Source organism: Phacochoerus africanus, chromosome 8, assembly GCF_016906955.1.
Source record: "Phacochoerus africanus isolate WHEZ1 chromosome 8, ROS_Pafr_v1, whole genome shotgun sequence".
Taxonomy (NCBI): Eukaryota; Metazoa; Chordata; class Mammalia; order Artiodactyla; family Suidae; genus Phacochoerus; species Phacochoerus africanus.
Window position 1 is genome coordinate 52,230,315 of NC_062551.1, and position 13,341 is coordinate 52,243,655.

The window sequence follows — 13,341 nt, forward strand, 5'->3', positions numbered from 1 at the left end:
AGCACAGGAAGTAACCTGGAGACAGCACAGGAAGTACATGCCCCTATGATATCATGGAAGTAAACCTTCAAGGAAGACATCATAGGAAGTATCTGTCTCTCCTATCATCACAGGAAGCGACCTCTGGGGAACTACTTCCTGTTACATCACAGGGAGCACCAGAGGCACCCCCAGAAAGTACTTGACTCGGGGCCATCACAACAGAGATCTTCATACCCATTACTCTAGGAAAAGCCATAGGAGATGCCACAGGAAGTTGTTCTGGCCTCTCACAAGAGTCTTGCCCACCAGACTGGCCCAGTTCCCGAGCCGGCCTCATTCCCAGCAGCAGCAGCACGGCCCCCTCCCCCATTACAACCTGACAAGAAAAGAGTGAAAAGCCCCACCTAGGAGGGGCAACTCCAGTGGGGGCAGAGTAGCTGAGAAAACTGGGACCTCTGGGGTCCCTGCTCCAAATGCCCCATTTCAGCTCAGACTCTGCTGCTACCTCTACTTCCATCATTGCCCTCAGATCTGGAGCTGGAAGCAGGAGAGGTGGGGTGTGGTTACGGGGAAGCCCCTCATTCTAGGTGACCCAGAGGCTCCCTCCCCTCCTCCCACAGGGAAACAAAAACTTAGAAAGGGGGGAAAACTCCTTATCAAAGGGGGGGAAAAAAGGAGGGAAAGAAAGAGAAAATAACGCTTTGTTTTCTATTAAAATCAACAAAATGCAATATATACAGATATCACACAGACCTGGGCCCTGGGAGAGGAGGGTCAGGCCCAGTCAAGCAGAAGGAGGAAGGAAGAAGGGGTCAGTTCAGGGCTGGAGAGGGAGCTTCTGGGCCCCATCCCCAGCCATCACTCAATCCTGCCTATGACTACCAGAAAAGGGGGGGTGCAGTCAGGCCTACCCCAGCCCCATCCCAAGAGGAGCAGGACTCTACCGAGCTGAGGTCAGGAGTTGGGGGTGGGGGGGGGGAGGAGAAGGAGGAGGAGGAAAGGCAGGGAGACTGGGCAGGAGCGCACACCACAGGCCTCATCCCACTTTCTGGGGGTTTGAGGCCCTCACTCCCTGCTCGTAGGTGACCCGCTGGCTGATGAGGTATTGAGCGGCTTGCGTGGCCGCGGGGCTGCCCGTGATGGTGACCCGCCGGTTCCGCGTGCCTGGCAGGAACTCCCCCTTCTTGGAGATCTGGATGCGGGCGCCCGTCAGCTCCTGGTACTCCACCAACGTCTTGCCCCCCTTGCCCAGGATGGCTCCCACCAGGTTCTCAGGCACCGCGATCTCCACCAGCTCCTTGGCACTCTCAGCTGCCAACTTCTCCGCCGTCAGGAAGCCCCCCGCCGCCCCCGCGGCGGCGGCGGCGGCCACCAGCGGGCCGCCCCCTCCGCCTGCCCCGCCGCCGGCCCCGGCCCCGAGGTAGCCGTTGGCGGCCGCGGCCAATGCGAAGGACCCCAGGGCTCCGGGCGGCGGGGGTGGAGGTGGGGCAGCCCCGCCGGCGGGCCCGGCCCCCGCTTCGCCGGCGTAGGATGCCAGGAGGTTGGCGGCGGCGGCGGCGGCAGGGTTGGCACCGGCGGCCACGGCGGCCAGGACCCCGGAGGCTGCGGCCGAGTTGAGCCCCAGGCCGAGGGAGTTGGTGTTGTAGCCGTAACTGGCCAGCGTATTAAGCGCCGTGCTGATGGCCAGCAGGTCGGTGCCTGAGAAGGCAGGCAGGGCGGCCGGAAAGGCTCCCACACCCGCCAGCCCCGCAGGGCCCAGCAGGCCGGAGGCGGCGGCGGCCGAGGCGGCGGCAGCAGCGGGCAGCACATCGGCGGGGCTGGCGTACGGCGAGCCAGTGGGGTTGGAGTTGGCCACGGGGCCAGCCACGTTGGCGTAGCTGATATTCAGGCAGCTGCTGCTCTGGGGATCCTCCTGTACCTTCTGCACGATGGCGCTCACGGCCTTGTGCACCTGCTCCGGTTCGCCGCTGACGGTCACCACCCGCTCCTGCAGGTTGATGCCCTCCGGCTTCTGGGACAGCTGCACCCAAGCACCCGACTGTTCCATCACGGCTTTCACTGTCGCGCCCCCCTTGCCGATGATCAGGCCCGCCGTGCTGTTGGGGACGATTAGTTTGGCCTGTGTGGGGAGCCAGAGGGAGGGTCTTTAGGGGGGTGAGCTGAGACTGAACAGCAACAGGAGCCTAGGATTTGCCTCTCAAGCCATTCCCCGCCCTGGCTCTCAAGCGGCCCAAATCAGGCCCAGCATGCCTCCTTGATATGCACCACTATGGTCCTACTGGTTAGAAACGCTGAACGACCTCCAGATTGGTTGGTTAAAAAAGGAGCTAGTACTCCGAGTCCCCCCAGTGGCCTCTCGGCCACCCTATCCCATGCTCCAGGGATGGCTGACCCAGTGGGGGCCTTCCGGGACCAGCTTCAAGCTCGCATTGGTGCCCATGAGCCTCTGCATTATTAACTGCTCTGACTCCCAGACCCAGAAAGGGCATCATTAGTTTCAAGTAACAGATGAGCCACCTGAGGCCTAAGAAGTCACCCAGATCACAAAGGAACTGCAACCCAGCCTCCTGGATTCCTGCTCTACTATGCTTCCTGCCCTATGGCATGTCACCTCACTTAACCCCTTTGTTGCCCTTACCGGCTTGAACTGCTGCCTTCCTCTCATCTCAATTCACGTGTTGAAGTCCTAACTAGGACCTCAGAATATGACTGCATTTGGAGATATGGTCTTTAAAGAGGCATTTAAGGTTAAGCGAGGTCATTAGGGCAGGGCCCTAATCCAATAGGGTCGCTGTACTTGTAAGAAGAGATTAGGACAGGGACACACACAGGGGTAAGATGGACATCTAGAAGCCAAGGAGAGAGGCCTCGGAAGAAACCAACACTGCCAACACCTGGAGCTGAGTCTTCTAGTCCCCACTCAGAATTATGAGGAGATGGAGTTCCCGTTGTGGCTCAGGAGTTAATGAACCCGACTAGGATCCATGAGGATGCAGGTTCGAGCTCTGGCCTTGCTCAGTGGGTTAAGGATAAGGCATTGCCATGGGCTGTGGTGTAGGTCGCAGAGGTGGCTTGGATCCTGCGTTGCTGTGGCTGTGGTGTATATATACGTATGACTGGGTAGCTTTGCTATACAGTACAAATTGGCACAATATTGTAAAGCAATTATACTTTTTTTTTTTTTTTTGCTTTTTAGGGCTGCATATGGAAGTTCCCAGGCTAGGGGTCTAATGGGAGCTGTAGCTGCTGGCCTACACCACAGCCACAGCAATGCCGGATCCTTAACCCACTAAGTGAGGCTAGGGATCGAACCTGAAACCTCATGGTTCCTAGTCAGATTTGTTTCCCCTGTGCCACAATGGGAACTCCTTAATTATACTTTATTATTATTATTATTATTACTTTGCCATTTCTTGAGCTGCTCCCATGGCATATGGAGGTTCCCAGGCTAGGCTCAATTATACTTTAATAAAAATTAAAAAATAAAAAAGAACTTGAGGATTAAAAAAAAAATGAAAACCATGACATCAGTAGTAACACTTCCCACATCATTTGAGTCTCCATCGCTATGCTATGGATCACCACCTCACTCAGGCTACGTTAGGTATGAACAGCTGACTCATTATTTCTTCTGCTGTGGCCCTGGATGAGCATTTACATCTTAAAATTCATCTTATAACATCTTCCTTTCATTAAAAAATTTTTTTATGGAGGAGTTCCCACTGTGGCACTGTGGGTTAAGGATCTGATGTCACAGCTGTGGTGTAGGTTGCAGCTGCAGCATGGAGCCAATCCCTGGCCCAGAAACTTCCACATGCCATGGGTGCAGACAAAAAAAAAAATGTCTTATGGGATATAGAAAATGTACATCCATATAATGGAATCTTACTTGGCAATCTCTTTGTTTTTGCTTATTTACTTATTTATTTTGGCCCATGGCCTGCAAGTGGCTTGACATGGGAGCTCAGTTCCCAAACCAGGGTTTGAATCTGGGCCTCAGTGGTGAAAGCCCTAACACCAGGCCACCAGGGAACTCCCCAGGGCAGTCAATTTAAACAAATGAAGTTCTGATGAACGCTACAACACGGAAGAGCCTAGAAAACATTATGCTGCGTGAATGAAGGCAGGCACAAGAGACCACATATTGTATAATTCCATTTATATGCATGTTCAGAAGAGGCAAATCTATAGAGACAAAGTAGATTAGTGGTGGCTTAGGGGGTGGGGGGAGCTGGGAGGATTGCAGGGTCATAGCTAAGGGTATCCAGATTTCCTTTTGAGGATATGAAATGTTCTAAAATTGATCACGGGGGGGGATGCCCGACTCAGAATATAATAAAGCTGCAGAATTGCACACTTTAAATGGGTCAATTGTATTTATGTGAATTACATCTCAATAAAACTGGTAAAAATCGTATCAAGGTAAATACATTTAATACTTATGTAAATATACATATCATGTATATAATTTCAGAGACTAAAGGAGGCACAGGGCATTCCCATCGTGGCTCAGCGGAAGCATATGACTGGCATCCAGAGGATGTGGGTTCCATCCCTGGCCTCACTCAGGGGGTTGAGGATCTGTCGTTGCCGTGAGCTGTGGTGTAGGTTGCAGACGCGGCTTGGGTTCCAAGTTGCTGTGGCTGTGGTGTAGGTCGACAGCTGTAGCTCCAATTGGACCCCTAGCCTGGGAACCTCCATAAGCCGCAGGCATGGCCCTAAAAGTCAGAAAGAAAAAAAGGAGGCATGGGATGCTATTTGTTGGAGAAAGGGGATACTGGGTTTGACAAGCCTGAGAACCACCGCTCTATATGCTCTGTTCCCCACCGATCTCTCGGATGTCACCCCTCCCTCCTCCCCCCGGCTGACTCCACAGCAGACACACCAGACCCCCTGAGGTTCCTCCAACCTGCCAAGCTCAGCCCAGACTCAGAGTCTTTGCACCTGCTGCTCCCTCACTTGGAATGCTCTCCCCCAGAAAAAGTGGCTCGACCCTTTCAGGTTTTTGCACAAATGCACCTCCTCAAAGAGGTCTTCCCTGACCACTTGATGATCAGAGCTTGTCTGCGTTTGCTTTTATGTTTCCAGCATCGACAACTCCGCACTCACACCTGCTAACCTCACATCCTAGTGTGGTGTTGAGCAGACACCTCAAACCTTAAGCCCAAAAAGGAACACCTCATCGTCCTCCTCAAATGTGTTCCTGCCATGATCTTCCTCACTTCAGGATGTGGCAAACGTATCCTTCCGAAACTCAGGCCCAACCCCGAGGAGCCCTCTCTTCTTTACGCTCAACATCCAATCAGCAGTCCTGCTGCTTCTCCTTTCAAAACGATATCCTAGACGATGCCAGATTCAAAGAGACGAAGGAGGGGTAACGCAAATACAATGCGTGCACGCTGACTGAAAAAAAATAATACCCTAGTGCAGGGGGTTAAGAATCCATCTGCAGGAGTTCCCATTGTGGCACAGGGGAAACAAATCTGACTAGGAACCATGAGGTTTCAGGTTCGATCCCTGGCCTTGCTCAGTGGGTTAAGGATCGGGCGTTGCCGTGAGCTGTGGTGTAGGTTGCAGATGCAGCACGGATCCTGTGTGGCTGTGGCTGTGGTGTAGGCCAGCAGCTATAGCTCCAATTAGACCCCTAGCCTGGGAACCTCCATACGCCGAGGGTGTGGCCCTAAAAAGACAAAAGACAAAAAAATAATAATAATCTGACTGCAGTGGCTCGGGTTCCTGTGGAGGCTCAGGTGTGAACCCTGGCTGGTTGCAGTGAGTTGAAAGGATCCAGCATTGCTGCAGTAATGGCATAAGTTGCTGCTGTGGCGCAGATTCAATCCCTGGCCTGGGAGCTTCCATATACCATGGGTGTGGCCATAAAAATGGAAAAAAAAAAAACTCCATAGAGGACTCTCCCCTGCGGTGCAGTGGGTTAAGGATCCGGCATCGTCACTGCAGTGGCTCAGGTCACTGCTGTGGTGCAGGTTTGATCCCTGGCTCAGGAACTTCCACATGCCATGGGAGAGGCCAAAAAAAAATACTCTATAGATATAAAAGATATTTTGGGGGAATTTGAACATGTATTTATTATTTTATTATTAATAATAATTCAGTGTTAATTTTTATAGGTGTAATAACAGTGATGTAATAATGCAGAACACTGCTCTTCTTCTTGGGAGAGATATACTGAAGTATTTAGTAGTGAAGAGTCATCAGGTCTAAAATTTATTCTCAAATGGATCAGCAAAAAACAAACAAAAAACCAATGTGTGTGTGTATAGAAATAAAGCAAATGTTAACAACTAGTCAATCTTTTATTTAAGGGCCATACCTGCGGCATATGGAAGTTCCCAGCCTAGGGGCTGAATCGGAGCTGCAGCTGCCAGCCTACGCCACAGCCACAGCAATGCCAGATCTTTAACCCACTGATCGAAGCCAGGGATTGAACCCACATCCTCATGGATACTAGTTGGGCTGGTTTCCTCTGAGCCACAACGGGAACTCCCTCCTCCCAGCATTTTTCACTTACTGACATCTTATACATTTTTACTTATTTACTTTTTTTTTTTTTCCGGGCTGCACCCGCAGCATATGGAGGTCCCAAGCTAGGGATCAAATGAGAGCTGTAGCTGCTTACCTACACCACAGCTCACAGCAACGCTGGATCCTTAACCCACTGAGCGAAGCCAGGGTTCGAACCTGCATCCTCATGGATACTAGTCAGATTTGTTTCTGCGGAGCCACACAGGAACTCCCACTTTCTATTTCCCCATGGAAGAATTTAAGACCCACAAAGGTAGAGATTTTTGTCTGTATTGTTTACTGCTGGGTTCTCAGTGCCTAGAGGAATGCCTGGCACATAGTCAGCAAAGACGGGTGGATGAATGGATGGATGAAAGACTAGAGGATGACATGCCCAAAGGACCAAGAAGGACTGGGACTGGGAAAAGGCAGCCACGTGCATCTCACCTGGGGATGGTGGTGGTGATGACGGTGTGTGTTTGTGCAGGTGTGTTTCTGTGTGTGTGCATTTACATACCCCAACTCAGCCTGATATGGGTTTAACAGATTATCTGGAACTTCCAACTTGTAAAATGTGAAGCATCTTAGTTTTTATTTATTTTATTTCTATTTTTTTGTCTTTTTGCCTTTTCTAGGGCCACTCCCATGGCATATGGAGATTCCTAGGCTAGGGGTCTCATAGGAGCTGTAGCCGCCGGCCTACGCCAGAGCCACATCAATGTGGGATCCGAGCCACGTCTGAGCGCTACACTGCAGCTCACGTCAACGCCGGATCCTTAACCCACTGAGCCAGACCAGGGATCGAACGGGCAACCTCATCGTTTCTAGTCAGATTTGTTAACCACCGAGCCACGACGGGAACTCCTGAAGCATCTTAGTTTTTAAATGTTGGCAACCACTTCAAAATGTCTAAGGGAGTTCCCGTTGTGGTGCAGTTGAAGCGAATCCCACTAGTAACCTTGAGGTTGCGGGTTACATCCTAGGCCTTGCTCAGCAGGCTAAGGATCCGGAATTGCCATGAGCTGTGGTGTACGTCACAAACATGGCTCGGATCCCTCATTGCTGTGGGTGTGGTGTAGGTCAGCGGCTACAGCTCCGATTCGACTCTGAGCCTGGGAACCTCCATATGCAGCCCTAAAAAGACAGCAACAACAAAAAAATCTAAGAACTACTAGGGAGTAGGCAGGCCATGTTAGTTTGCATCCTGTGCACACAAATCCCCGCAAAGCTGCCTTGGACTCTGGCGACGTCTGCTCAGGTTCAAATCCTGGCTCTACTGCTGATGCTGGGCAAGGGGCATAACCTCTTTGAAATTCAGTGTTCTTATTTGTACAATGGGGATATTCATGCCTCCTGCAGAGGACCACAGTGAGGTCTAATAGAGATCATGCACAAAATGAGGAGTTTGAATTCAAGCATGGACACCACTAGCCAGAACTGAGTATAGCTGCCCTTCAGGTGACTGACACACAGTGCTTATCACTGCCAGGTGACACCAGGCTGCCAGGTGATACCAGACTACCTCCCCTCAGTCATGTTTCTGCTTGGTCCTTGTGGTCATGTCATCACCCATTCATTCAAATAAGTAACATTTCATGAACACCTACCATGTGCCAAGCATTGGATACCAAGCACTTCGTATGTGTCCATAGTAGGTGGTCAAGACATAGCTGTCATTGTTATCCTTACGGGCATACCTGGATTTAAATCCCACATCTGTGGTACACAGCCACTTTGGAAAAGAGTGGCAGTTCTTCAAAATTCTGAATGTAGATGTATCATACGACCCAGAAACTCCACCGTAGGTATACACCCGAGAGAACTGAAAGCGTGTCCACGCGCATGTGCACTAACAGCATAGTCACAATAGCTAAAAAATAGAAACAACCCCCACTTTTTTTTGCTTTTTTAGGGCCGCACCTGTGGCATGTGGAGGTTCCCAGACTAGGGGTCAAATCAGAGCTACAGCTGCTGGCCTACACCATAGTCACAGCAACGTGGCATCTGAGCTGCATCTGCAACCCGTACCACAGCTCATAGCAATGCTGGATCCCCGACCCACTGAGCAAGGCCAGTGATGGAACTTGCAACCTCAGGGATACGCCACAATGGGAACTCCTCCACTCCCGTTTCTTTTTTTTTTTTGGTCTTTGCGGTCTTTTGAGGGCCACGCCCATGGCATATGGAGGTTCCCAGGCTAAGGGTCTAATGGGAGCTGTAGTCGCTGGCCTACGCCAGAGCACAGCAACACCAGATCCGAGCCGCATCTGCAACCTACACCACAATTCATGGCAATGCTGGATCCTTAACCCACGGAGCGAGGCCAGGGATCGAACCCACAACCTCATGGTTCCTAGTCAGATTCGTTTCCGATTCGCCATGACGGGAACTCCTCAACCCCCATTTCTATTGATTGATAAATAGATAAATATACACAATGAAATACTATATAAAAAAGAATAAAGTTTTGATACAGGCTACAGTATGGATGAATCTTGAAGACATTATGCTAATGGAAAGAGGCCAGACTCAAAATGCCACAGAAGTATCTATTAAAAAAAATTTTTTTTTTTTATGGCCGCACCCATGGCATATGGAAGTTCCTGGATCAGGACTGAATGGGAGCTGCAGCTTCGACCTATGCCACAAGTGCAGTAACACTGGACCTTTCACTCACTCTGCTGGGCTGCGGATCAAACCTTCACCTCTTCAGCAAGCCAAGCTGCTGTAGTCAGATTCTTTTTTTTTTAAGGCATGGCAGCTGCATTCTTAACCTACTGTGCCACAGGGGGAACTCCACAATACCATTAAATGTATATAAATTATTCAAAATAGGTAAATCCATGGACACCAAAAGTAAATTAGTGGTGGAAAGGGGTAGGGGAATGAAAAATGACTGTTCATGGGATGGGGCTTCTTTCGGGTGGTGAAAATGTTTTGGAATGAGATGGTAGTGATTAGTGCACACCTTTGTGAATATACTGAAACCACTGACCTTAGACACTGTCAAATGCTGAACTATTTCTTTGTCTTTTTAGGGCCACACCAGCGACATATGGAGGTTTCCAGGGTAAGGATCGAGCCAGAGCTGCAGCTGCCGGCCTATGCCACAGCCACAACCACGCCAGATCTGAGCAGTGTCTGCGACCTACATCACAGCTCACAGCAACACCAGATCCTTAACCTGTCGAGCAAGGCCAGGGATTGAATCTGTGTCCTCATGGATACTAGTCAGGTTCATTAACCACTGAGCCATGATGGGAACTCCTTTTTTTCCCGCCTTTTCAGGGCCAAACCTGCGGCATATGTAAATTCCCAGGCTAGGTGTGGAATAGGAGCTACAGCTGGGGGCCTATGCCAGAGCCACAGCCACAGCCACTCGGCATCTGAGCCATATCTATGACCTACACTGCAGCTCATGGCAACCTTGGATCCTTAACCCACTGAGTGAGGCCAGGGATGGAACCTGCACCCTCATGGATACTGGTTGGGTTCATTAATCGATGAGCCACAAGGGGAACTCCCAGGAACTCCTAAAATGGTGAACTTTAGTCTGTGGATTATATTGCAATACAGCAGTTATTTTAAAGAAACACTGGGACAAAAAAAGTCTGACCATTCAAGGAGATAGTCTGGAAGCATATACAAAGCCAGGCCTCTAAGAGTAAAGAGATATTTAGTATGTGATAGAGCATTTCTTTTCTTTTTTTTTTCTTTTTGTCTTTTTAGGGCCACACCCACGGCATATGGAGGTTCCCAGGCTATGGGTTGAATCAGAGCTGTAGTCTCCAGCCTATACCACAGCCACAAGTGACGCAGGATCCGAGCCAAGTCTGCGACCTACACCACAGCTCACGGCAACACTGGATCCTTCACCCATGGAGCGAGGCCAGGGATTGAACCTGTGTCCTTGTGGATGCTAGTCGGATTCGTTTCTGCTGAGCCACACCAGAACTCCTGTGACACAGCGTCTCAGAGAAATGGGGAAAGGATGGAAACTTTTCATCTAAGGAACTGTGTTCACCAGTAAATTTTGAAGCAAATGCCTTCGCTTCTCCATGCTTCAATTGCCTCGTCTCTGACAGTGACATAACGACAGCTCCTCTATATAATTACTGGGAACATTCAAGGACTAAAGTGACTGCTTAGTGCCTGACACATGGGAAGCCCCCTTCACCATAGGCCCAGATTGCAGAACCACAGCATCTTAAATCTGCAGATGCAGTTCCATGGAATCCTGGAGTCCCAGGTTGTCAGACAAGCAGAATCTTAGAATAATATGGGTCTAGAATCTTAGAATCACAGAACCATAGAATTATAGGCGTTTTAGAGCCAGAAAGACCTCAGGGACCATCTGCATCAGGTGTCTGCAACTCTGGAAATTTAGAAGTAATAGTAACAACAATAACAGCAGCAGGCAGTACTTATCATATGCCAGGCACTTTTCTAAATACTTCCATAGAGTGATTTATTTAATCTTAGCACAATTCTACAAGGTAGATACTATTATTATTGCATTTCATAGATTGGGGAATGGAGGCACAGTGAGGTTAAGTCACTTGCTGAAGGTCACACAGACAGTGAATTGCAGAGACAGGATCTGATCCCAGGCTAGAGTCCAAGTTCAGATTCTTCAGGCCCTCTCCCCAGACATTCTCATTCAGTGGTTCTGGGCTGGGACTCAGGAATCCGTGTTTTAAGCTACCTAGACAATTCAGTTACCAGCCGGGGCTGAGAACCACCAGTCTAGCCCAGAGGTGGCAAACTGGTGGTGCTTGGACCATAGCCAGCACACAGCCACACGCTGTTTTAAAAACTGAGCCAATCTTGAAAAATCCATTGATTTCAATTATTGTTATTATTATTTTTAGGGCCACAGGTGAGGCATGTGGAAGTTCCCAGGTTAGGGGTTGAATCAGAGCTGCAGCTGCCAGCCTAAGCCACAGCAATGGCAGAACCAGGCTGCATATGTGACCTTCACCGCAGCCCCAGCTATGCCAGATCCTTAACCCACTGAGTGAGGCCAGGGATCGAACCTGCTTCCTCATGGATACTAATCAGGTTCTTAACCTGCTGAGCCACAACGGGAACTCCTGATTTCAAAAAATTTTGACTGCTCTTGAAAATGTGGAAGTTGTGGTAATACGCTGTCCACATTCCCCAAGGGTAAGAATCAAGCGGAGCTGAACTGCAGCTGCCCCTTTAGGGACGGCATTCTATCTCCATGATGAGGCTACAGTCCCCACCCTTTATGTGCCCTTGCAGAATCCCGGACGTATTTCAGTTTACAGTCCCTGGCTTGGCCCAACCTCCCCACTGTAAAAAAAAAAAAAAAAAAAAAAAAAAAAAAAAAAAAAAAAAGGGAAACTGAGGCATACAGGAGGAAAGAAGAAGCAGAGTAACACAGGAAATCCAAGGCAAAAAGGTTTTTCTGCCTCCTGACTCAAAAATCCCATCAGAACAACCGCTAACATTTTTGGAGAACTTTCAGTGCATCAGGCATATGTGTTAAGTGCTTTTCCAACATTAACGAATGCTAACCTTAAAAAGAGGTATCAAAACACACCTCATTTTACATGGAGAAATGAAGTCGCTCTCTCAAGGTCACACAGGTAAGAAGCATCAGAATAAAATTCAACGCAACGTCTGATTCCAGAGCCTGAGGCTTCAGCCGCTCTCTCGCTCACCCTTTGGAGTAATAAGGCAGAGGAAAAACCCTTGTTCTGTAACCTTTCCATTTGGCCATTCCAGGGTTTCTATGGCTCAGGGGGTGGGGAGGGAGCTGCAGGCACAGAGGGTGCTGACCGCATTTTCCCTGCAATACCTACAAACTCTTGATGAACCCTGAGCCCCCTGTGGCCAAGGCCAAGGCAGAGGGAAGAGCCTACACTCTCGCCTCCTCATAGCTGTGGGTGAGCTGTGGCCCGCTGGCTGGTGGGAAGGGACTCGGGAGAGGCCTGGCCTGGGCGCTTCAGCACCAAGGACAGCAGTCACGCTCCAAGCCCCAAGCCCGAGCAGGCTTTTTTGGGACCGCTCTGCTCCGCTCCGCAGCAGTCTCCCAGGGCTTTCTGCCCACCGCGTCCCCAGGAGCTCAGAGGCACTCAGACCTGTGGTCTCACCCACCTGAGAGCAACAAGAATCCCAAGAATTCCAGCTGCCTTTTATGGAGGCCCTCTCTCTCTCTCTCTAATTTTATTGGAGTAGAGTTGACTTAACAATGGTATGAGCCGTCTCTTTCACCTGCTTCTGGGCAGACATTAAGGAACCCTCACAAGGGGTCTGTCTGCCCGGGGCTTCTCGCCCCTTTGCACCGGGGGGAGCGGAGAAGGAGAGAGAAAACAGGGCATTTACAGCAGCCAACTCGGCGTTCTCTTTCCCCTTGGCCTCCTACTCAGTCAGGAGCTTTACAGCAAGGATTTTGCCAGGGGCTTTACCGCAAGCCCACCTGCCCGGTGTGCGCGGTGGTCTTGGCAACCAGAAAGGCCCCGGAAGCGATCCGTCTGCTCCCTGCCAAGCCCCCAGGCCGCAGCTTCCCCATAACTGAGGTAACGGAGAGGCTCTGCCCCTTCCTTGCAACCCTCCTTGCGAGGGCTGTGTAGGAGAGGGACCCGCCTCTTCTCTCCCTAATGAAACGCCATTTCTCCAAAATGGTGGTTATACTCCTATTCTGTGATTAACAGAGAGAGGAAGTACCAGAGGCCATTTCTAGACTTTTCTGTCCATGGCTGGGGTATCACTGAGGTTCCTTCCGGTGGTAACAGGAAGTGGGAAGCAGGTGGTTTGGACAGACAATGGGATCAGGTGGAAGAGAGAAGAAGACCTGGAGAATAAGGGGGC

General features: G+C 50.3%; 1 protein-coding gene across 1 annotated transcript in view; it reads right to left on the reverse strand.

The window, feature by feature from the left end:
• Positions 1 to 676: 676 nt before the first annotated feature.
• Positions 677 to 13,341, reverse strand: part of NOVA2 (NOVA alternative splicing regulator 2) — a 29,462-nt gene continuing 16,797 nt past the window's right edge. Inside the window, exon 4 of the mRNA XM_047791882.1 lies at positions 677 to 2,101. Within this exon, the coding sequence (XP_047647838.1) occupies positions 1,019 to 2,101 (1,083 nt within the window). The 3' untranslated portion in view covers positions 677 to 1,018. The remainder of the gene's footprint in view (positions 2,102 to 13,341) is intronic.